A 26,760-nucleotide genomic window follows, 5' to 3' on the forward strand; every position below is an offset into this window, starting at 1 on the left:
AATCCTCTAGACCAGTGTTTACCAAACAGTGGGTCGGGACCCAGGTTTGGGCACTGACCCATTTTTATGGGTCGCAATTAAATATTCCTTAATTTTTTGGTTTCCTTTTTGTTTTTAATTATTGTTATTTCAAAATGTTCAAAGAAATCACACGTTTTTCAAAAGAATGCCATAAATAAATAGAAGACCTGAAATTCCATAAATTAGAAAAAATATATATATATTTAGCTTGTAGATCGACTATTTTCACTAGTTTGGGTCACAGGAAGACATCACATTTCTCATTTGGGTCTTGAGATAAAAAGTTTGGGAACCACTGCTCTAGATACAGACTTTTACATTTCTTAACTCTGACAGTGTACGCATGGAACCAAATGAACCCATTAGTTCCATTTGTATACTGTCAGAGTTACAGACTTGTAAGTTTCAATTTAGAACCCCCTCAAGGAACCCTGAGTGTCCCTGCGCCCACTTTGAGAACCACTGATTTAGACTTTAGTAAACTGGACACCAGTTGGCTATACTTGGACCGATTTCTTTCCATCTACACCAACACTCTTCGGCAAAAATAGCAGATAAACAAGCTCATTGTGAGTGTGTAGCTCGTTGTGAGCATATTCCATACAGTGTTGACAGGTCTGCTTATTATAATTTCCTCCTAAGATATATAAATAAATAAAAGCAGATCTATAAGCTCACAACGTGCCACATCGCAACGCATTGTGAGCTTGTAGATCTGCTATTTTCAAATAGCTGATGTATATGTTTAAAGTGCTCATGTGGCCCATAGTCGCTTCTTCTGGGCTTGTTTTCCTAGACCTGGTTGCTTCTTTCTCTCACAGAATCTGGCAACACCGATTCCATGTTCCCCCTGGAATATGGATGCATGGGTTCAAGTGGTTTTTAACATAACTATTCACCAGTCCCGTCTATCCCAGGTGAACAGACACTCAGCATCCATTAGCCTGTGTGTCAGCATCACTGTGGGCCACGCACCATCCACTCCTAACACTACAATACTCTAATATAATGTATTAGAGTGGTTTGGTTTCACTGAGGTAGGAGGTACAGTACAGCTGTAAATAGCCTAGTAATGCTGCTGGGTGCCTGGGTACATCCTGAGGGATTTAAAGGACCATACAACCGTCAATAGTTATATATAAATATTCCTAGCTTTGGCCATATATTCGTACACTCACTGGTAAGAAAGAGACATAGAGAAAGAATATGGAGAGATGAGAGAGAGAGAATATCCACAAGTTTCGTAGGGCATTGTGGGCATCACTTCCTTCCTGTTGATTTGATTTGATCAAATCGACAGGAAGTGATGCCCACAACACCCTAGGAAATTTGTGGATAGAGAGAGAAAGAGAAGAGACAGAGACTTTTAAAAATAAATCTGCGCTTTAAAATGCATAAAAACACAACAATAATGTAACTTTGACAAAAAATATATAATCTTGGAAAAATAAGGAATACATTTATTGTGTTGAATTGCCCGTTTCAAGCAATTTTCTCTTCGAGTCTGCGTGTTGATTTCCATACCATAATAAGATAGAGCCCAATGGCTTCCTCAAAATCAAACAAAGTGCAGCATGTTTTGGAAAATGGTCCTCAGAAATTGTCAAGTAACGTCGTAGTCAGTGGCTAAATATAATTTATATTATACTAGTATGGTCCTTTAACCCAAAAACCCAAATATAAGGTCTTGTTTGTATTAGCTTGTTTAAGGATTAGCTCTATTGTTAACCTCAAGTCCTCCATAAAGCACTGCCTGATTAACAGCTGGACCTGATTATAACCATCAATTAGTTCAGTTGTAGCAGGTTTTATTTACAGTACCCCACGTCGATTTTGGTATTTGCTGTTTTACTTGTCTAGTACGTCGTAATTTGTATTTATTGTATTGTGTGAATATGTAATATTTACACAACATAATTACACATTTGCACAAATATATGTGTAAATTGCATTTATTACTCAAAGGACCACAATGGTAAAAAGCTCTGGAGCCTGTTTGTGTTATGTCCTTTTGACAGATGAGGAGTTTAATTGCTGTTAGTGTCTGTATGGAGCATGTGTCTTCATGTTCTCTAACTAATGCATGTACAGGGAATCACATCAACTTGATTGTGATTCACACAGACATGTTGAGGAACATGAAATGCTCCAGGCTGACATGTCAGGCTGATGACAGCAGCGCTATAACCACTATTCTCACTGTGCACAACTACGTAGATTTCACATGCACTTTAAGAGAAATATGAAAATATAAACGCAGAAATAAAGAAGGTAAAAGATACATATTGGCCACTGAAAATACAATGCAATTGTCCGAATTAAATTGCTATTGGATGTTCTGGGGGAAACAAAAAGGAGCATGAAAGCTTTAGGTCTCTGGCAGAAGCAAAAAAATATTAGGAGACATTTGATACCTTTGGCGCAGTCCATGCCATGGAACCCTGGGAAGCAATGACACACGCCAGAGTTACATTCACCGTTTCCATGGCAATTACGCGGGCACTCTTGCACTGAATCTGTGAGGAGAGAGAGAGAGAGCGAGAGAGAAAGAGAGAGAGAGAGAGAGAGAGAGAGAGAGAGAGTTTGATGTTAAGCATCAAAGCCTGTAATTAAATCATTGGCTCTGCTCATGGGTAAAAGAAGCGGATGAAGACCTCTACTGTAACAGTCTCCAGACAATCCAACGCACAAACACCATGTTTCTGCATTCCATGTATCTTTCATGAACATGGTTTGACATACCAGCGTGGATCAGTACGTCACTGATCCCTTTCCCATCCAACACTTCGTCGCTGTCGGGCGGAAACCTTGTATGTCCAAAACCCTTCCTTTTGTATTATCATTTTAACAGTTTTAAAATAGTAAAAATAGCAAATCTTACAAGCTCACAACACGTCATATCACAACGCGTTGTGAGCTTGTAGATCTGCTGTTTTCGTTGTTCTTGTGCGACACTTGTAGGACGAAGTAGGGCATTAATTTACGGAAACACATTGCGGAAATATGGAGATACAAGTTTTCTGCCCCGACGGCAACGACTTGTTTTTACGCCGCAAGATATGTTCACCCTACTTACTTTCTCTCTCTCTGCCTCTCCATCATTCTTCTCATTCCAGTCCTCACTCTGCCCCCCCTCCCTCCCTCCCTCCCTCCTTCCCTCCTTCCATCCCACTTTGTTTGTTTACTCACTGGTCTTATCCACCGGGGTCATTAATTCTTTATTCAGGTGCGTATACGCATGTGGCAGATTTTGAGTACGTACTGTACATATGGTATGTACGTACTGTGTGCGCGTGTGTGTGTGTGTGTGTGTGTGTGTGTGTGTGTGTGTGTGTGTGTGTGTGTGTGTGTGTGTGGTTTTTTAGCCTACAAATTCAATACAACAAAAGAAATAATAAAATACAAAATAAAGAAATAGGAACTAACAGTAAAAAGTGCATGCCAAAATAAAAACACTGGATTAATGCTAGGCTAAAAAGGTGTGTTTTAAGTTTGTAAGATATATCTACACTGTTTGAAGTCTTACAGATCTTCCATCTCCTCTCTCTCTCTTACACTCTCAGACACACTCTTATTCTCCTCCTTCCGATGATAATGACTCATTTCACCTCAATCCCAGGCACTTCTCTTCCTCTTATCTCGACTCCACTCTGTCTTTCATTTCTCTCTCTTCAGCTCGTTCTGGTCGCCCTTCGTTCCACTCCGCCTTTGGCCCCATTCTCTCCTCCACCCCCCCCCCCCCCCCACGTAACCCCCCCACCCCCTAAACACCACTGATGAAAGCTTCACCACTTCAATTCTTCCTTCTTTAATTCCATTCATTTCAATCCACATCCCCCCTTCCTCACAGTAATAATGCCTCTAAATGGCCACTTGTAGCTCCTCGAAGTACATTTGCACCTGCAAAGAATTGCACTCTGTGCTTTGCTCACATAGGTGTGTGATCATAAACTAACTAAAAGAGAAAAAAAAGCAACAAGAAATGTATTTTCATCCTTGCTATCCTACAGGTGTGTGTGAACACTGTAGAGAAATAAGTTCAGATGGGTCTCTGAGAGAACAGTGCAGTGAAATCTAAATCAGTGTCTTTTAAATCCCTTCTTTTATCTAAAAGCCTTTCCATAATTTTACAATATTCAAATGTATTAATTCCCTTCAAGTTTTTTATTTCTCCCTGCACATTATATTTTATACACATTATTGCGCTTTTATTCTGTTATTGTATTCTTTTTTTAGCTTTATTGAAAACACTGTTTTGATAAGCTCTTTAACACAGCTTAATATATTATTATATGAAATAAACTCAAGTTGAAAGTAAACTGCAGTTCATTTCCATAATCATTTCATCACGATCGCTATGAACTCGTTATGATTTTTTTGCTTCTTGCGAATGTTTCACTGCTGCAGTGATGTCCTGGCGCGTGGCATGAAAGCGTATTATTATGCCCATTATGCATGTTTCCATGCCAACACAAACAATAAGACAGGTTGAGTCACTAATTGCCCCCTGTCTCTGTCTGGTTGAAGGTGCACTAATTAGTGATATCAGCTGCTGTTAGAGCCGAGTTGAAACAGAGCCTGTAAATACTGTATACAGCTCTCCATGGAACACGCTGGACACCGCTGGTTTACTATCAAAGCACTGAAATGAAACTATTCCCAGAATACCGTTGCTGTCGGCGGAAAGTAAACCTCATATCTCCAAAACCGTTCCTTTGAAAAAAATATTATATGTATATATATATATGTTTTAATATAATAGTGAAAATAGCCGATCTACAGTAGTTTGATTAACCACAAAACCCTGGATTACACTTTATTGTACAATGGTGGCATATATACCGAAATAGCGAAAAGAGCTGATCTACTGTACAAAAGTTGCAACGCACCACCTTATGAGCTTGTAGATCGGCTATTTTCACCATTTTATTTAATATTTGTTAATGTGGCGTGTGGCGTGTATAGTGTGTCCCGCCTCACCCATGACGTTGGTGCTGAAGGACACGGCCTCTCTCTCTCGGCCGTCGTTGTAGAAGGCCAGGTGCCAGGCGCCGGCGTCCAGGTACTGGACGAACACCGCCTCGTTGAGGACCACCGTCTGGATGCTCCGCCTCTCCCTGGGAGACTCCACCACGCTCCACTTCTCCTTCCCGTCCAGGCGCTCCATGTAGTCATACTGAGGGAACCAGTGGTGGGAAAAGTACTCAATTTTTTTGACTTAAATAAAATTATCAATATAGAAATACAATGTAGAAATACTCTGTTAGAAGTAAAAGTCCAGAATTAAAAATGCACTTGAGTAAAAGTGCAAAAGTATTGGCATAAAAATATACTTAAAGTACCAAAAAGTAAAAGTACCCATTATGTCTCATTTCATAGGTTCCAAATGTATACAAATCTTTTGAAAATAGCAGATCTACAAGCAAACAAAAACAAAATGTTTGTTTGTTGTTTGTTTGTTGTTTCAAAGTTTTCTCCCATTTAATTAAAATGTGTATTTTTTTAATTAATCAATTCAATTCATTAGTTCAATTACTTGCTGCAAGTCTCTTGAAACTTTGATTTGGATTCATTGCTAATGGCAGACATCAAGCAAATGCAAAAACATTTGAACAAGATTCAACAAGTACAAGTACAAATCAAATCCTTGGGTTTTGGATCCTTGACATTGCAGCAACAAGATAAAAATATCACAACATAGCAATCAAATAATGTGAATGTGAGGTGCCTTTGTTGGGTGCTGTGTGCATGGGTGCCAATCAAGTGCCAGTCAAGAGGGAGACGGAGATGGAGGGAGTTGAATTTGAATTGACAAGAGGTTGTGAAATGATCTAATCAACGATGCAATGCCGGGGTGGATAGAATGAAAAATGGTATACATACACTGGCTGCGAATGAGAGAGATGGAAAAGGACAGATAATAAAGAAAAAGGAGCAAAGCAAGGTAAACAGAGAGGTTTGTCCTATACATTGTATTAGGCTACACCATAACAAAGAAATCTACAGCATGTGTATCTCTTGTCTGGAATAGCATACAGTACCTGTGCATGTGAGGGGGGAAGGCCCTTGCGAATGTAGACCCCGAACAAGGCATCCTTGCCAAGGGAGATGTTGAACTTGAGGAACTGAGGCTGGCTGAGGTGAAGCAGGGACCTCCAAAAGACTCCTGGGGGGATTTCCTGAGTCACTCTCCTGCCCACCTCCACATTGCCGGTGTCTATACTGCTGTTGCGTCCTGCCCACGAACCTGGGAGCAAGAAGACATCGAGAACGGAATAACTGACAATGTAAGTCGTGTAGTAAAAGATTCCGCAACACCCTTATCTTGATCTGACGTGCCCAGTGTTCCAAACTGTCTCCACTTCATGCATGTCCCTCCGCCTAATCCTTCTTCCCTTAACAATAATAGTGTTAGATCTATCTTTACTGATGTTAGATGAAACTGCATTAATATTACAGATAAGATAAGATAATATGAAAAAAACATTATTTATCCCTGTGGGAAAATGCAGGTGTCATAGTAACACAGGATAGGTACGTATAGATAAGAGTAGAGAGAAAAGAAGAAGATAAAACAATGAATAGACTAAGAGTCTGACACTCTAATATGTTAGATTTTAACAGTAGTGATGTTAGATGCAAAGTTACATGGTTGACTAAAGTACTTTCCACCACTGCTACAGTGACATCAAAACGACTACAGTGATATCAAAAACGTGTCGCGGAAGACCTGCCGCCGACACTGTCGCATACCTCTGGAAAAATGAAAGGCTGTGTAGACAGACGCCTTCATAAAATGTTGAGTACGCTGATTGGTTGGGGAGATGCTCGTGACTACACCCACTTCCTTGTTTTTGTTTTGTGGCAACGTTGTCATGTCAGTGAGTCTCAGACAGTATGAAAGCTCGAATCTCAGAATGTTGAGAGACGTGTGGTGTGACATGTCGGTCGACACTTGTCGCTCAAAGCATTAAGTGGCCTTAAAGGGCCTAATAGACTGAGCTGACTGAACTAAAATAAAATATGATGGGACACATTCTCTCAGATAACTGGGTTGACAGAATACTCTCTCACACGCACAAAGACAAATACACAAATGGGCAGCCATACTCATTATTTATGCACTGTCACTCTCTCTGACACATGCACACATAAGCACGTACGCAAGCACACAGGCACGCATGCGCGCAAGCGCACACACACACACACACACACACACACACACACGCATACGATACTGTAATCAGGTCAAACATATAAAACAGAGCGTGGAGGCTCTGACAGAGGGAGATAGTATGTGCCTGTATGAGTTGTGAGAGGGGATTGCGGCGAAACAGAAGTAACGAAGAGGAGCAGTGTCTGGCCCAGTCGACTGGGGAACGCAACACAATGGCCCTCTCATTAATACAGAACCCAGAAACCTCACACACACATCTATAGTACAGCACACAGCATAGCTGAGAGAGATAGATAGGGGGGCGATTGAAGAAGAACAGATAGAAAAACCGCAGGAGGCCTTGAAGTAGAGGAGGAGACGAGGGCAGGGGGCTGGGGGGGCGTATGCAGTCAATGTTTTACCTCGCTGCTGACTTCGACAATAAATCTGGCTCGACATAACTGAGCGCAGTGGTTATATATACTGTTAGCATAGCGAGTATGCCCTCATGCATTATGCATGTGTTTTAGTTAGTGCGTATGTGTGCCTGTTCGTGTGATTGACTGTGTGAAAGAATTTCTCATTTTTGTGAAGCAGTGCATTCACTCCGCGCGGGCACACCAAGCGCACAGAACGATGGCCTTAAAACGCCGGAATTTTGGTGTGATGACTTATTCTGGGATGTGTTTCACAGTCGCAGTAAAGGGACCAAGCGCTGCACATTGCACTGAAGTGTGTGGCGGGGCTGATGGTGTGGCGCTATGTTGTCCAGGTGGTGGTGTGATGCATGACGCAGTTCTTACCTCTGCCTCCAGAGGGCAGCGTGGCCACATCGCTGTTGACGGGCAGGCCTGTGCTCAGTCCGTTGTTCAACACGGGACCGTCGGATGGCTTCAACTGCCATGTTAGACCAAGCAGGTTAATCGCTGAACACACAGAAGAGACAGAGACAGACAGAAAACAGGCTTTGAATAATGGAAGAGAGTATTGCATTCATTGTCTCCTAGTAGACAAGGGAACAGGTCCAGCCCCTCTAAATGTTGCCGTGTCATTTTATATGACAGGCTAAAGCAGTTTCTAGGACAGGTCAGTGTGCAACAAAAACGAGACATTTTGAATGAGTGGCCATGCAGCCTGCAATGCAGCGCTGAGGACAGCCCTGCAAACAGAACCGAAACCATCCCTCTATCTCCAGCTCTCCTTCACTCTCTCTCTACCTGACACCCCCCCCCCCCCACGACAACAAACTCCCTCCCCATCCGACAGCTTCTCCCCACTTTAATTTGGAAGCCCTGACACCGTCTCACGGAGAGCAAGTGACAGATGAAAAGAAATCGCTCTCCTTCCTTTGTCCTCTGTTGTGTTATTGTGTGGAGAGGAGTTGAGGATGTTCTCTCCTCTCTTTGTCAGCTCTTTATTCTGCCCGTGTTTGTTTCCCCTGGCCGCCATGAGAGGGAGAGGAAACTACAAAGTAAGAAAACATTTCATTCCCCCGACTTCACAAGGGAATGAAGGAACAATGTTGTGGGGGAACTATTTTGGGTGACAGCCCTGTTTCTGTGGGAGGTAAATGACTGTTGTATTCTCTCCGGTGTTGTTTTGGGAACCATTTCCCTTGACGAAGGCGAAATTTGCCTGGATGTGTGGCATCTGCTATAAACACCGCATTGTGATGCGTTGTTGGTCTGAAGACCTGTTCTTGTTCGGCAAGAGTATAAAATCACCTCCCAGCATGCACTGGTCTCACCTTCACCATGCGAGGCTATCACACACCTGCATCTCAACCCTCTGAATCAATTTCCCTCTTGTCAAATTATATCTGTGCTCTCGCCTGGGGTTTGGAGCTGAGACCATGTGACACAGGGCAGAGGGAGGAGAACGTCTTGGGGGTTTGCTGCATGGTTAGTCTCCTTCACCTGTCCCTCTCTCCCTCCACCCGCTCTCTCTCTCTCTCTCTTTCTCTCAACCTCCTCCCTAGCTCCCGGACGGTCAAAGGAAAGCGCTGATGCCCCAAATGCTGCTCTGGACTCCACTGTCAGCTGTTTTTATTTGTCACAGAAACACAGAGAGAGAGAGAGAGAGAGAGAGAGAGAGAGAGAGAGAGAGAGAGAGAGAGAGAGAGAGAGAGAGAGAGAGAGAGAGAGAGAGAGAGAGAGAGAGAGAGCGAGCGAGCGAGAGAGAGAGAGAGACAGAAAGACAGATAGACAAGAATAGATAAGTAGATAACGGGACAGACAGAAGGAAAGAGAGAGATAGAACCTTGTCTGTCTCTGCCCTCTCCTCTTTCATCTGTGTGACCTTCATCCCTTCTCCTCTTTTTTGTTAATTCCTCCTTTTTTTTTCTCCCCATCCCTCTTATCTTTGGCTGTCCTCCGTTGTAGATAACACGGACATGTGTGCACGTGTGCTCTCTCCCTCTCTCTCTTTCTCACACACGCACGCACACACACGCACACGCACACACACACACACACACACACACACACACACACACACACACACACACACACACACAGATGGTATCACATTGAGTGATCGATGGAATGATTAGCTATTGAACCAATGGGTGGGAGAAGGAAAGCAATAGTTGGTCCTTTGTGAGGACTCTCTCCATCCAAGCTATCCCTGAGAACAAATCCAACAGCATTTTAGTCAAGGGCGAGGGTGTGTGTGTGTGTGTGTGTGTGTGTGTGTGTGTGTGTGTGTGTGTGTGTGTGTGTGTGTGTGTGTGTGTGTGTGTGTGTGTGCTGTGGTTACAGGCACAACCAATAGATGGCACTGTTGCTCCTTGGCCACATAAGTGCAGAAAGCATTGCCACGTCAACAGGCTTCTCTCCAAGTAGAGAGACAGGCAGAGACAGGGAGACAGGGAGACACAGAGAGAGAGAGAGAGAGAGAGAGAGAGAGAGAGAGAGAGAGAGAGAGAGAGAGAGAGAGAGAGAGAGAGAGAGAGAGAGAGAGAGAGAGAAATAGTATCAGAGATGAGAAGAGACACAGAAAGAAGGAGTTAAAGACACAAAAGAGACTAAACAACAAGAGAGAGATTAAAGCCTGAGCTGAGCCTACATAGTTCCGTGCGGGCATCGTGCACCGAAAATAGCCGATCTCACGACTCGATGCGTCGTGAGCTTGCAGATCTGCTATTTCCGGTGCATGCGCGACACCCGTATACATCAGGCATATCTCATTGTGTCATTGTCTCACACTCTCTCTCTCTCTCTCCGTCTTGCACACTCATGTACGGATTAGAAAGTAGCGCACGTTCGCGCGAGTCTGCACACACACATGGCCTGATCAGAGGGAAGCAGGTTGAACAAGCAAATGCGTTTGATTAAAAATAGATCAGTTGCTGCATGGGGTTTTTATGTAATCTTAATACATAATTCAGACGGGCAAAGTGTATCATCTGCCATAGATAACATCTGAAAGAGCAGTGGAGCGCAGGCGATCCTGCAGCAAAAAAAGAAGCATGGACGGATGGACTGATGGAAGGATGGGGGAGAGGAGAGGAGAGGCAGGGACTGCGGAGGAGAAGAAGGGAGGTGGGGGAAGGTTAGGAGGTGCAGCGGTGGTCAGGAGCAACTGGAGAGATCATGCGCCATCCTGAAAGCTCCTGTGAGAAGAACTGAAGAGGGGTGAGATCTGAGGAGCGCAAGCACTGAGCAAATATTACAGAGCAGAGGAGGCTATTGGAATGGAGAGGAGATGGTGAGAGGAGCGGAGAAAGGAGGAGAGGAGAGGAAAGTCAAGGGGAAGAAAGGTGAGGAGAAGAGAGGAGAGGAAAGTCAAGGGGATGAAAGGAGAGGAGAAGAAAGGAGGAGAAGAGAGGAAAGTCAAGGGGAAGAAAGGAGAGGAAAAGAAGGGAGGAGGAAGGAGAAGAGGCGAGAGGAGATGAGAACAGAGGCGTCATTTCGTAAAGAAATTGAGGGTGGCAAAAGGTTAACACTTACGCCCTATTTAAAAAATAGCAGATCTACAAGCTCACAACACATCGTGTGTGTTGTTTTTTTTGCCTGTAATGACATGCCCAAAATAGGGAGGCCAGTTTTAAAGTGATTAATGAATGTGTGGTTGCAGAAAGAAGTGTCTATACGCGTTGATCTAAAATCAGATTAATCTGCCAAAAAGGAGGACATTTTGAATTTTGAGGTTAAATGTGAAAGCTAGGGACTGGCAATTAATTGCCATGCCTTGGAAGCCCAAATGACGCCCCTGGATGAGAAGGGGGAGAGGAGACAAGAGAAGACATGAGGAGACATGGGAGGCGTGGAGGGGAGAGAACAGGAGAGGAGAGAGATTTAAGACATGAGTGGCCCTTTGTCTCTTGACTGGTTATGTACTGTGACACTGTATAAAACATTTACTACAGAGGACCACACAAGGCTAAGGTCTGTGTAGTTATGAGAACTATTTAGAGTTACAATGTTATGAATACATTTCTGGTAAGGGACAAGGTGTGCCGAGAGAGAGAGGGGGGGGTAAGAGAGAGAGAGAGAGAGAGAGAGAGCGAGAGAGGGAGAGAGAGAGGGCGAGAAGGTGACTTTGTAGCAGGGACAGTGTGGGCGAGCGTCCCCTGACTGTAGTAGACTATAGTGCCATCATCACTCCTCTCTCTGGAACACATTCAAACAAGCTCCCATATCTCTCTTTCTCTGGCAGATATTTACAACATCTTTGACTCTCTCCCTTCCTTCCCCAACTCCCCACCTCAGCGCCCATTCAAAGGAGGCAGGATTTCACACTGAGCACGTTAGCCAATTACATATCTCGGTAATTGCACCAAAGGACAAGAGTGCCTCTCCTATTATTTTGCAGGTAATCATCCGAGTGCAACCTAAAATTACTTCGAGGAGAACACGCACATGTACGGTAACGCATGTACGCATGCACACTTATTTCTGCCATCTCCCCTGGCCATCCTTGATAAATTCGTATTAACTGTTCTAATTCACCACTAAATTAACAACTCTGACCTCAATTAGAGAGGTAATTGTAGCTGAGACCAGGCCCCCAACCACAGAAGGGCCGCTAATTGGTTTAAGAAACCTGCATTCTTCCGCCTCACCCCTCCTTTCCCCCTCCATCTGCATACCTATCTCCTCCTCGCTCTCTCTCAAAGGCCCTCATTTAACGGGGGCTGGTAGACATTTTAGTTCTTAAACGCAAACATTCACACGTACAAAACAGCCACCGGAGAAAAGGAGAAAAAAAGCCCCCAACCCCCATTTCACCGGCCCCCCTGCTGGGGTGCAGCGTTCATATCAGCCAGCCTGTGGAGAAAGCAGCACGGCACCTCCTGCTTCTCAACATTTGGCCCCGTTTGGGAAAATTTCTTCAGAATTTACCGCACAATATCCAGTTATGCTGTCTTCTATAAATAAAAGCGAGCTCTTCAGGCGGCTAAGTTTTGAAGGCACTGCTCGCTGAGATCATTCAGAGTCTGAGACAGGGACGGGGGGTTGGGCTGTGGTTCGGCCTGGCTGCCGCCCTGGGAGCGTTAAATATACAGAGAGACGATTTGTCTGCATCCCCGTGTGTGTGTTTGTATGTGGAATCGCACGGTATTAAAAAAACAAGCACACGTCGTTCACTCAAGCACAAGGCTCGCACACGCACGCACGCGCACACACACACACACACACACACACACACACACACACACACACACACACACACACCCGCACCCACACGCGCACACGCACGCGTGCTTATATCTCCTATGGGACACATCCTCCCCCAGCTGATGCAACTAAACTGTAATTGACTGTAACACAGAAGGTTATGCTGACAACTGCTCTGTCGCTCTCCTGCACAACAGAGACGCCGGCTCTCAAACACACAGGGTGGCAGAGATGGATTCCTCATTGGCAGTGGAATATTGAAACATGCCACATGCAGACCCTGCAGGTGTGCATGTGTGAGCATGCGTGCGTGCGTGCGTGCGTGCATGTGTGTAAGTGCACTGTATTGTGCGTGTGTGTGGGAGGGGCCAAATGTAAAAAAATGTGACTCAGAGTAATGTCCTCTGTTCTGAATACTCATTTCCTCTACAGCTATCTCTACCCTGAAGCCCCCACTCTCTCTCACTCTCTCTCTCTCTCTCCCCCTCTCTCACTTCCTCCCCCCTCCCCACCCTTCCTCCCCTCCTCTCCTCTCCGATCCTCTCCTCTCCTCTCAGGCTCACTCTGCCGCCCTCCCTTCCCCTCTCATCGATCTGTATTAGAAACAGGATATGAGGAACTATGCTATCTTATCACACATCTGAGAGAGAGAATGACAGTCAGCGAGGACGAAAGAGAGCCGGAGGGAGGGATGAGGGCCTAGACAATGAGACATATAGTAGAATGATCTGAAGAGGAGAGGTAGAGAAGTGGGCGGTGAGAGAGAGACCAGCCATTCTTTCTCTTTTTGTCCGTGTCCATCTCCTTATGGTAATGTAGGACCAGTGAAGTACCACCCGCCTAATTGGACCAGCGATGGGGTCCAGATAACAACGGCGCTAATGAATAAATGAAAGAGGAAATAAACGTATGAAAGGAGCCCGTGCACATTCGTACCGGCAACGTTGGCACTGCTCAGAATTGACGTCAACGGGAGAGCTTAATTAAGCCATTCAATCCGGGAACGCGTCTGTGTCATTTTAGATGTCTTTGGTAATTCAAAAATAGCAGATCTACAAGCTCGTAGCGCGGCAGTCGGTGCTTGTAGGTCTGCTATATACAAATGTAAAAATCTTGAAAATGTGTGCAAATCTTTGAATATATATGTTTTTTTAAAGTGATTTATTTTAACTAAAATCTTTGCTTCTGGGGAATAATCCAGATTTTTCTCTTTTTAAAATAGCAGATCGGTGCCACGCTATGAGCTTGTATATCTACTATTTTTTAATAGAAATCGAAAGTGACACAGATGCGTTCCCGGATTTAATGGCTTAAGTTTCTACCTAGCGTCCCTATTTTGGGTATTGGCATTTGAATAAAAAATATAATGAAAATAGCAGATCTATAAGCTTGTAGATTTGGCTATTTTCAAAAAAGATTTAAGCAAAAAAATATATTTACGTGGTTAACCACTTAACTACAGAAACCATACATACTTTGTTTGGGCTCTACACCAAATCTCTTTGCTGAAAATAGCCAATCTGCAATGTCACAGTGTGTGTGTCTGTGTGTGCTTGAGATTCTTTAACTTCACGAGTTTGTGCAGACGGTCACTCGTCAAACCTCCGCTCTGCGCTATCTCTCATCGGCGCCCCCACAGGTGACACGCCGACAGGAGGTCAGGGGTCAGTCATCACCACTGTGACTCTGCATCGCCTGAACACGGACACACAGCCTGTTTTGCATTGCCTGACCGTTGCAGATGACCTCTTTGTCCCCCTGGTGCAGATGGTATGGCACCTCCCTGGCCAGTGCCCTGCCCTCTGCTGGACTGGCAGACTGTGGTAAGATCCTAACCTTTCTACGACAGAACCTGCTGCTACAGACGCACGCGCCATGTCTGATCCTTATGCCCGGGTTCCCGCGTACGCCATATGCTCTCAAATGTAGGGGAACATCTACCCCCTACTCACACGCACACACACACACACACACATGCACGCACGCGCACGCTGGCATGAGTGACACATCCTGACCTCTAGCAGAAGGGATGCCACATGCAGCGTGAGAGTGGACTGAGAGGTCAAGGAGCTGTGTTTGGAACTCAGCCATCCTGTGAACCAGACAGGTCCAACAAAACATCTCCCCACCAGTCTGCAAGGAGGGGGGGGGCACCATTATTTATTTAATCTGACTTTAATAGTTATCACTTTGGGTTTGCAAAGTTTTACATGAATTACGACTTTGAATAACATAGATAAGTATCATTCTTTTAGTCAGCGATGATATGCCGGTGCATCAAATCACAACAGAAGGCATCACAGATTGAAACATCATAATGTTGGATCAATAATTCAATATCTGACATAATGCAATTCAGTGGTCGAAGGCCAAGGGTCAAGAATGTCAATTATTGATTAACACACTGTCGTACATAATGTCTGAACTATTCATCATAGAACGATGAAGACTGATGGCATTTGAAAGCTTGCCTCAAACCATTGTTTACGACAACGAGGTCATTTGTCCGTTCAACTATGCACACACCTCCACAGCATACATTCCCCATGTTTCTAAATCACTTTGTTCGTTTTGGGAAATGTTTCCAGAATGTTATTTGTGGCATGTTTATGAGTAAACCACAGTTACCAGGGGAGCAACGCACACCAGTTCTTGCAAGGCGCCGGCCAACGGTATAAACTCTAAAGAATAAAAGAGAACTGTAGCTGCCAATGCCAGTAGCCTACTTTATTAGGGACACAGAGACTTAAGAACACACCAACGTGCGGACAGACTAAGCTGCCTTCTTCAGGGAGGGTCTGAAACATTGGTTGTTTTTCATTAAAACACTGTTTGCACCGTGGCTATGAACAGTGAGGCCTCTTTCTTAATTTGAAGTGTTCCGCACCGTGGTCGGCACCTCAGAAACTTTGGTATGCACCACTTTTACTTGTTGGTTTCTGAGCAAAACCATGCCATTGACAATGACAAACTCACAGTGTATTTCTGTGGTGGAACAAAGATATGAGCACAGACTCAAGTGAGGCTCTCCTGACCTGGCAGAATGGGCAGTAAGCGACTGTGATCAGTCTGGAGCACAGAGACACACATGATGGATGGAAAGTAGTGGTCTCAGTGACAGGAAGGTCACTCTTTTTTTCCCAGTGTGTGTGCGCGCGCGCGCGCGTGCGTGCGTGCGTGCGTGCGTGTGTGTGTGTGTGTGTGTGTGCGTGTGTGTGCGCACGCGCGTGTGTGCGTGCGTGTTCAACAGACAGGGGAGATGAGGGTGGATCTAAAAATATTTTGTGTGTGCAAGTGTAAGTGTGTGTGTCTGTGTTGCACACTCTCATTCATCAGTGGTGACAATACCATGTGGAGAGTGCCACTGTGGCAGACAAATTCAGCCATCACACACACACACACACACACACACACACACACACGCACACACACACACACAAACCCACAAACCCACACACGCACAAATTCACAAACCCCCCACAAAGGTGACACAAGTGCCCGCTAGCTAGTTTACTCATTCTATTCAAGGACAGTCTGCGTGTGTGTGTGTGTGTGTGTGTGTATGTGTCCACTAGAGGCGACTAATCTGCCTTGTCCTTGATCTTTCATCCATCTATCCACCTCCTGACATCCTGTCTTCTTCTTATCCCACCTCTGTACCACAAGATCTCTCTACTCTTTCCATCGCATAGTGTTTCCTTTCATTCGTTCTCTTTCTCTGTGACGTGGTTCTCCCTTGTTCTCTGTCCTCTATGCAGCTCTGATCGTGGTGATGTTCCCTCTCTTGTTTTTGTCCTCTCTCTAACTTCCTCTGTCACACTCCCTCTGTTCCTGTCCTCCATGGTCTCTCTCTCTGTCCTTTCGCACCCCCTCCCCTCTCCCCTCCTCTCTGTCACACTCCCTCTGTTCTCCACTCGCTGTGATCAATTAGGGGACATTAGTCACACACATATTCCAGGTGACAGGAACCTCAGGAGGCCAAGTCATATCTCTCTCTCTCTCTCTCTCTCCCTCTCTCTCTCTCTCTCTCTCTCTCTGTCTCCCTCTCTCTCTCTTTCCTCCACTTCGCCTCTCTGCACCTGGCCATCCTGGAGTTTCTCCTCTTTGTCATTTTTTCCACACTTGAAAAAAAAAGAAAGAAAAAAACTTCTAACAACAGACTTCGTCTCCCTCCTCCTCCTTCCATCCTGCGCCCTCCTCCCTCACTCCCCGGCGGCGCAGACAGTGACGGATTAGCTCCGCCCTTCGTCGTCTCTCCTCTCCTCTCTCCAATCATCTATCCTGCTTTCCTTTCCAATGGATGTTCTCCCTGCGTCTTGACAGAGATGCATCTCCTCCCTCTCCTCCGTCTGCCCTCTGCTCTGAATCTCCAACAACACTACTCTTTCCTCCCTCCTTTCCTCTCCTCTCCTCACCTAACCCATCCTCTCCCCCGTCCCCCATCTCGTCCCCCATCTCATCTCCCCCTCTCTCCCCCTCTCCTCTCCTCTCCTCTGGTTCCCGTACACGGCGACAGAAGACCCGTCTTCCCTTCTGAATGCTGAACTGCTCACCTGTATCCTAGCAACCACCTCTCCTTTGGCTGTGGCGCTCCATGCGGAGCGGACAAACACGACGCCGGAGGAATGAAGAACATGTCCTGTCGTTTATCCTCCCTCCCTCCATCCGTTCAGTCATTCCTTCACACGGAGAGTGGGAGCTTCACTCTGTAAATTTGCTAGTTTCACTGCTAGCACGACACCGTTGTGCGACAAAGCATACAATAGGGTTTCAACTGGTTCATTAATTCGTTAATATTAAAAATATATAAAAAAAAACACGATTTGTGATTATTTGAAAATAGTAATCGATAAAATAATCGCTACGAAAATAATCGATAGTTGCAGCGCTAGTTTCAACCGGCCACAAGGGGCCCCCGTGGGAAGTTTCTTTTATTGTTGTTTTTTTCCCTAATAAAGCAGATTCTGCGCAGAATCTAAGATCTGTCAGCCTACTTGAACACAGACAGAATTTATCTCTCACCGTGGTAAGTGAAAAATAAATTAAAACGAAATAAATACAATTGCCGACCAGTGAATAACCATTGGCTATATTCGCACACAGTACAGAATTTGTGGCCTTAGAGCCATTAGACTTTTTAAAAATGTATTATTATTATTGTACTGTTTTGCACATTTGTGGACTGCGCTGATCTCGGTGAAACGGAGAGCCATTAAATACGTCTCAAAAGATCACTTCCAGCGAGTCAAACAACACACAAGCCTGTGATTTTGTTTCATTTGTTCACTTTCAAACTTGCGTACCTAGTTTGGCCATATCATTATGGGCATCTCCCACTAACGTGTCGCAATACATGGCATTGTGATGTCAAACTGCTTAGATTCAGTCATCAGAACATAACAGCACTGTTGTAGCATGAACTCACACAGGAGGATGCACAGCACAAGTGCACAACATTCACACTCACAGAGGAAATGCATGCAAAAATAATACAAATCTTTGTGGAATGTGGGTGAAGGGGGCCAAAACAGCAGTTTGAAATGGGTCTAAATGCGTCCCTAAATCCGCCCCTGCGGCAGCTTGCTACTTTAGCTGCTTAACCTTGTCCTCCATACGTATGTGCATCCTTACATGGATACGCACGCACACACCCACACGCACACGCAGACACACACACACACACACACACACACACACACACACACACACACACACACACACACACACACACACACACACACACACACACACACACACACACACACACACACACACACTTAATTCCCCTGTGTTTTATGTATGTGTGCATGTTGTACAGTGTGTGTGTGTGTGTGTGTGTGTGTGTGTGTGTGTGTGTGTGTGTGTGTGTGTGTGTGTGTGTGTGTGTGTGTGTGTGTGTGTGTGTGTGTGTGTGTGTGTGTGTGTGTCAATTCTTGCAGTAAGGGCACAGAGACTAGGCTACAAAGTGATACAATCTAACATGCTGTAGCCTGCTTTTCTAAAAGGTTTTGCAGTGTATATGTGTGTGTCTGTGCATGTGGATGTGTGTGTATGTGCGTGCATGGAATTGTGCGTGTCCATGTGTCTTTCTGAAAGATTGTAGAGCAATTTCTGGAGCTTTATTTATGGTCCTGAGAGGGACAAAAAAAAACTTGGCCACACACACACCCACACACACACACACACACGCGCGCGCGCGCACACACACACACACACACGCACACACCACACATGCACAGCCTCGAGTCCACAAACACATGCACGCCCATACACACACACACAAACTGAGAGAAAAGTGCTGCTCAGGCACATGTGTCCTGATGTAATTTATGAGTGGGCTCCTGGGTGGACGCCTCAGAGGGGTCCTCGCCATGCTGCATGGCTCTGGGTGCTCCATACAATTCTCCCTGTGAGCACCGAACACACACACACACACACACACACACACACACACACACACACACACACACACACACACACACACACACACACACACACACACACACACAGGGTGCAGCAAAATCCCCCTTATGAGCAGTGAACTCTGCCGACTGAAACGCGCAGTGCGATGAACGCTACAGCAGACAAGGTAAACACAAGGGTTTCAGGCTTGGCAGCACTTGTACAACTCTGTTCAACACAGACACAACACCGGCAACACGGCGGAAAAACACAAAATACATCAAGAAGACAGTTAACTATTCCATCTCAGACTCATTCAAACCACAAACAAATCCGGGCATCAGTTGTATAAGTGCAATTTGTACAAAAGCGAGGAAGTGTTAAAATTAACACAGTAATATGGAGCAAAAAAAGAAAACACATTAATAAAAATAAGGACAGACAGGAAAACAAGGGTAGAGAGGTCACGCAGCACAAGCTGTTAATGTGTAAGCTTTAATTATATCTGGTCTTATTGACGCTATTGTATTTATATTACTTTCTATTAGTACTTTAATAAACTACGGTGACACTCAATTTAACTTCAGCTTGAGTTTAGGCATGTTTATCCATGTGTACTGCAGTGTATTTATGATCTATATGTACTATGCGTGTGTATGTGCATTGTGACATTGTTGGCATGTGTGTGTTGTGTGGTGCAGTGGCTTGGAGCCCAAGACCAACTTCCCTTTCAGGACAATAAAGTATGTCTTATTTTTTTTTATCTTACTTGGACATGAAGAGTATTTTAGCTCCATAGTCGGTTGTGGGTTTCAACAGGAAGCTCCATTTACTGCTGCAAACAAACTGTCCAACAGGGATTGTCAAAATAACTTCAAAGAAAAGCCATTTGAAGGCTCCATGGGGGGTTTGGGAGTTAATGGAAAAGTTGCAAAATACAAGTATTCACTGAGGTAAAGACGCTTTCACACACTGGCTTTTTGGAGCTATTTTGACAGTCCCAGTTTGGACTGCTTGTTAGCAACAAGGGGATGGTAAAAGCCAACAAGGAAGTACAAATTCTGTGCATGTCCAAGTCATGACGCTTTTGGGGAAGTTAATTAAGGACGACATTTCCCTCACATTTTCCCTCTTTTATCTGTCTACCGGTGATTTATATTATGCCCACATTCACCTTCCCAAGACGCCAAAGCCTCTAATCCACAGATTGGGGCATCATACATTAGCCTAACCAATCAGACTCTTCCGAATTTGCAGCTGGTGGACACAGAACAAAACAATAATTTTGCCTCCGAATTGCTTCTGTCATTTCTGATTGGAGGGTCAGACCTTCAGCTCAATCTAGCGATGCCTAATTTTGTAACCCTACTTTCATACTGTATGAAAAAGAAATAATAATAATAATTACTCATTGATACATATTTTTCTGTATTCGGTCACATATTCGGTCACATATGCCAAGATTCTCCATTGTAATGACATCAAAGCTGCCTGACAGATGCAGCCACTTCATGTCTTTCCTAAAGTCAGAGTTTAGTAACTCGGTAACAGCTTTCAACTTGATTTGGTGGTTAATTTAATTTCATTCAGACTTCGAGCGAGATCGTTGATCTTATAACATCACAGTGTTATTGCATGAAATACATGCAGTGTGAAAGATTTTATATGATATCCTATCAGCTGATAATAAGTGAGTTTGACCCCTGTGGTGTCTGGGATGACTAAATCTGACTTGATATTTATGCATTATTTTCATACTTACAAACCGATTTCAGTTTTCATTCTCTTCATTTAACACTGAAAAGTCTGTTTTAACCACGCTCCAGAGTAGGGCAGCAAGCTCAGGGCTAAACTTGGTGCAAGCGCAATTAAAATTATGTGACATTCCCTTAGCCATAGGCTAAAATCTCTCTTTGCCATGAGAAGGGACTTTGCCATGAAAGCACCCCATGTTGACTTTTACATTTACCTCTCACTGCTATCCACAGACTATAACGATATGAATGAATAACTAGCTAGCGTGTAACATTGCATGCATTCATTTTTATTAGGACCCACGGTTAGGATTGCATTCCAAACCAAATGATTTCATTGTACTAAACGAGTAAACAGTATGTATAACTATAAAGCGAATGCTTTCAAATTTACAGACTATATTGATGTGGCTGTGATTGCTTGCGAGGCAACACTGAGACTAAACACACAAGAGGAAATCCAATGAAAAACACTTGTGAACTTGTTTCATTTCACCGCATGAAGCATAAACTGTAGCACTAGTGCACTAGCGAGACCTTGTAAATGAAGATGGTGATGGACAATGAAAGAAAGAATATTAAGTACATTCACAGCTAGCTCAGCTATTCATCAGCCATTCAACAGCTAAGAGGTCCTTGCCACCAAACAATGGCTGTGCCCACACCCAGAACACGCGCAATGCATCAGGAAATATTTAGAGCACCTTGGTGTCTGTAAAGCGTTTCCCCCCCTCCTATGTTTTGTCAGCTCGACGTGTGTGTGTGTGTGTGTGTGTGTGTGTGTGTGTGTGTGTGTGTGTGTGTGTGTGTGTGTGTGTGTGTGTGTGTGTGTGTGTGTGTGTGTAATGCTCCACAGAGGATGGGTCTGTCTGAGTGCCCAAGGCTAGGGGCCTTGATCCGCTTTGGAGGACACACATATTGCATACTCAAGGGCACTCCATAGGGATATGCACACATGCAGGTACACACACACACACACACACACACACACACACACACACACACACACACACACACACACACACACGCACAGAATGTATGAACACTTCAAAATACAAGCGAGGATAGACTCACACACGGTGGATAATATATACACACACATTTTTTTCCAGTATTTTTTAAATATTTTTAAAATAATACCAAAAACTTTTCCACCCGACAGCAACGATGATATATACATTTACATACCCGAAAATTGACAAAACTCTGTTATGTCTGCCAGCATGAACTTTTCTCCTCAATCCAGTCAATGTGAAATTGCACATGGGCATTGAACCTTGGCATAGGCAGGGTCTGACTAAGGAAGCTGATTTTTCCATTTCCCCACATTTAAGCTGATTATTAGCATTTTTGGCAAGTCTGAGCTGCATAGGGCCACGGGCAGAGTGAATAATAGCACATGAGTGAATGTAACCCACCATGTAACCCACGGTGAATGCAACACAAAATGTGAAATAAACATAAGCTGCTGCTGGATTCCATGTCTTCGCTTTCGGGCGCAAACCATGTATCTCTTTTCATAAAATTAATGCTATTGGTCGTCCTTTAACCACTTATTAAGCCTTACTTATATACTTTGTTGTATATGACAATGTGCAAAAGTAGCCAAAAATAGCATATCTACAGGAGCTTGTAAAATATTTGTCTGACATGTCCAAAATAGGGACACCAGGTTGAAAATGGCTAAATCTGTCTGTGGTGGATTTTTATAAATATTCAACCAAAGCTAAGTAATAACAAGAGCTTGTGGTTAAATAATAACCACATTTGATCCATTGGAACCAGGCTATTTTTTTAATTTCCTGAAAATAACGTCTCTGTCCGACAGCGACGATCTGTGTCTGTGTGTTATGCAAAACACAATGAGGTGTGGTGACGACACCAGGAGTCCATAGACTCACCATCGATGCAACTCCCAACTGTGTATCACATTGACTGTATAAACTCTGGAAAGATGGAGCAACTCAGGAGAGCTGAATATATATATACAGTATACATATATATACATACAGTATATATATATATATATATATATATATATATATATATATATATATATATATATATACATACATACAGTATATATATATATATATATATATATATATATATATATATATATATATATATATATATATATATATATATATATATATATATGAAGGCGTCTTATATGAATAATTAATGCAGAGGTGTTGACAGGTTGTTTTTACTGCTGATGCCATAGTTTCCTCAGATTCCCCATCTGTTGACTCTGGTCTCTGGGGGGGGAGAGGTCAATACAGAGTCACAGTGACACATCTGCTTCCTCTAGGACACACACGCACACGCTCTCTCGCTCTCTCGCACGCACGCGCGCACACACACACACACACACACACACACACAATTGAAGTTGAGGAGGAAATCAAATCAATACCCCCCCTCACATACACCCACTCACCTGCATACGCTCTCTCTCTCTCTCTCTCTCTCTCTCTTTCACTCTCCATCTCTCTCTCTATCTCCCTCTCTCCATCTCTCCCTCTCTCTCTCCCTAGCAGATAGTTGTCAGACTCCGTCAGTCTCTGCCTTACTCTCGTTACATCCTGGGTTCCTCAGGTGCTCTGTAAGCATTTTCCTGTAAGTACCTGCCATTCCTTTGACTACATCTGTCACATGCTGGCCCCAGATCAGTGAACAGCCCTGCACTTCCCTGCTGGGTCTGTTAACTCCCCGAACAGCCTTGTGCTGTCCTGCAGTGTGGGCCTTCATTCCTCTGCGTGTGCGTGTGTGTGTGTGTGTGTGTGTGTGTGTGTGTGTGTGTACGTGCATCGATTATGTCTGTCTGTCTGTCTGTCTGTGTTTATCTACTTGTCGAATGGGACTGCAGATGACTGATATCAGATCAGTCAGAAACTTCTGATATGGCGCGGCGGGAGACTAGAATTTGGAGATTCCATCAGCATGGAGAACATTTTGGACAGATTGGGTGGATGATATTTTAACCCATTAAGACCGGGAACGCATCTGTGTCATTTTTTTATTTATTTGGTTATTTAAAAATAGCAGATATACAAGCTCGTAGCGCGGCACAGAGTGCTGCGCTACAAGCTTGTAGATCTGCTATTTTTGAAAAATCTTTGAATATATATTTTTTAAAGCGAACATTTGTAAAATATTTTGTTCCAGGGACCCCCAGAAGCAAAGATTTTAGTTACAAATGTTCGCTTTAAAATATTCAAAGATACAAAGATCTGTATTAGTCTATGAGCTTGTACTGTATATCTGCTATTTTTTAATAACCAAAGAAATCTAAAATGACAGAGATGCGTTCCCGGATTGAAAGGGTTAACATCCACCAGAACAAAAAATAATGTCGTCTTTCTCGGTTAGATTTTCTTTTTTACAACTCAGCTACGATCACAGTTTCAGATTAATCTGAAGACATGATGGTGGAGCTGCAGAGTACATTCACCACTTAAACCCCGTACGTTGTTGAGGGGAGTGCCTCAGGGCTCTATCGTGTAGTGACTTTTCAGTTTTCACGTTAAATATCTTCACTGATCTTTATACTTGCACAATGGGGATATTGTTGTCCTGTTATGGGACTTTATTCCTTTGTTTCTTCTCTATTCTTAAGACTATATTTTGTGCAACTGCAAATCGCTGTAGCTTATCTGAAAAGTCATTTCATTGGTTTGTTCCTTCTCCAAATCCCTGCTAACATGTCACATATGCCCCTGTTCACTCACTGTCCCCAGTATCACCATCTGTAACCTCCCCCTCCACTGTAGCACTGGGACTCGGTCACATTTAAATTAACAATCTGGCAAATCGGTCACTTTTTGACCTATTTTTTAACATTGTATGAAAAATGTAACGGTAGTCCCAGGATCCGACAAATGTCTGTAGTTTTGATGGAGTGGTAAAATAAACGTAAGGAATCATGCTTTTCAGCTCTCTCTCTCTCTCTCTCTCTCTCTCTCTCTCTCTCTCTCTCTCTCTCTCTCTCTCTCATCTCTCTCTCTCTCTCTCTCTCTCTCTCTCTCTCTCTCTCTCTCTCTCTCTCTCTCTCTCTCTCTCTCTCTCTCTCTCTCTCTCTCTCTCTCTCTCTCTCTCTCTCTCTCTCTCTCTCTCTCTCCTGATCGAGAACGCGTTTCCATGTTGAATTCGACTTGGATGATTGGCAATCTCATCGTTTCAGCCATTCACTCAATTGGCTTTATTGGCATGACATTTGACATATGTTGCCAAAGCACAATTACAATTAGGACTTAAACAACAAACAACATAACAACATAAAATCAATGAAATTACATACATAAAGGAGATGGTGCGGTAAGTAAAACATGATACAGTATATATATCTGTGTCCTACTCACAGTTTTTTTCACTCACTCACTTTACAACACGCACAGATGGGAAATATGCTGGGTTGGGAGTCTCCAACATGAGTATTGTAAGGCATGTGAGAATAGCAGCGTGAGATCGGACTGAGGGCAGCTGTTCTACAGATACGTAATGGTTATTAATGGAATACTATATATTAAATCAAATAAAACTAATTTTCATGTGGACTGGCGCCGCAGACCACCACACTTATTTTACTCAATGAGATTTCCTTTGATAAACAACGCAATGCTCAAGTGCACACTCAAGTGCACACTAGGACAAGACTAAATACAATCAACTGACATGCTATATGCTGTGTGTGTGTGTGTGTGTGTGTGTGTGTGTGTGTGTGCGCGCAGTGGTGGAAAAAGTACTCAAATTCTTTACTTAAGTAAAAGTACCAATACTGCAATATAGAAGTACTCTTTTACAAGTAAAAGCCAAGAATTCAACATTTACGTGAGTAAAAGTACAAAAGTATAGGCCTCAAAATGTAAAGTACCAAAAGTAAAAGTACTAAAATATTTGAAAATAGTCGATCTACAAGCGCACAACGCGTTGCGATGCGACGCGTTGTGAGCTTGTAGATCTGCTATTTTCAAATAGCTTATTTATAAAATAGGGCTAAAGTGGTTAATGTATGTTTTATAATGTATAAAGTATAATATCTGCCTCTGAGATGTAGTGGAGTAGAAGTAAAAGTATAGACAATTGGAAATACTCCAGTAAAGTAAATGTACCTCATAATTGTACTTAAGTACAGTACTTGAGTAAATGTACTTAGTTACTTACCTATGAAGTAGGACAGTAGGATGGCCAGCAGGGCGGCAGCGGAGATGGCCGTTACGGCGGCACACTTCAGCTGCAGTACTTGGACGGCTTCTTCAGCTTGAAGGCGGAGCGGGAGAAGGTGTTCCTGGGCAGGAGGCGAGGGGGGCGGGGAGTACACCGTTCCAGAGGTCAGAGGGTAACCGGGCGACGAGCTACTGAAGAGGGGAGTGGTCCCCGACGATGTCTTGAACAGAAAATGCCTGTAAAGAGAGAGAGAGAGACAGAAAGAGAGAGAGAGAGATGGCAAAACATCAGGGTGGTTAGTCACGGGCGTTTGAATGTCATCCGTAAATCAATATTTTCTCTGGGGACTGTTTTCAAATCAATTTGCGCTTTAAAATGCATTCGAACGCAATGGTAACACAATCTTGACCTCAATGAATTTGTTTGTGTTGGATGGATTACATAACTCAAGCAAGTTTCAAGTCTCTGCGAGTTGATTTTCATACCGTATGTCATCAGCAATATCAGTTACTATATCAGCAACCTGTCAACACCTCTGCATTAATCAGTGTGTGTGTGTGTGTTTGATATAAATATTTGAAGTAGAAAAGCACCCCTCTACACACACACACACACACGCGCGCGCGTATACACGCAC

General features: G+C 43.8%; 1 protein-coding gene across 1 annotated transcript in view; it reads right to left on the minus strand.

The window, feature by feature from the left end:
* Positions 1-26,760, minus strand: part of tenm2a (teneurin transmembrane protein 2a) — a gene marked incomplete at both ends in the record, with an annotated part of 243,147 nt that overhangs the window by 48,171 nt on the left and 168,216 nt on the right. Inside the window, 7 exon segments of the mRNA XM_080416486.1 lie at positions 2,436-2,537; positions 5,002-5,197; positions 6,063-6,268; positions 7,981-8,103; positions 26,121-26,189; positions 26,192-26,264; positions 26,266-26,359. Of these exon segments, the coding sequence (XP_080272612.1) occupies positions 2,436-2,537; positions 5,002-5,197; positions 6,063-6,268; positions 7,981-8,103; positions 26,121-26,189; positions 26,192-26,264; positions 26,266-26,359 (863 nt within the window).

This window comes from Gymnoscopelus braueri, assembly GCF_963280865.1.
Source record: "Gymnoscopelus braueri genome assembly, chromosome: 20".
NCBI classification, from domain to species: Eukaryota; Metazoa; Chordata; class Actinopteri; order Myctophiformes; family Myctophidae; genus Gymnoscopelus; species Gymnoscopelus braueri.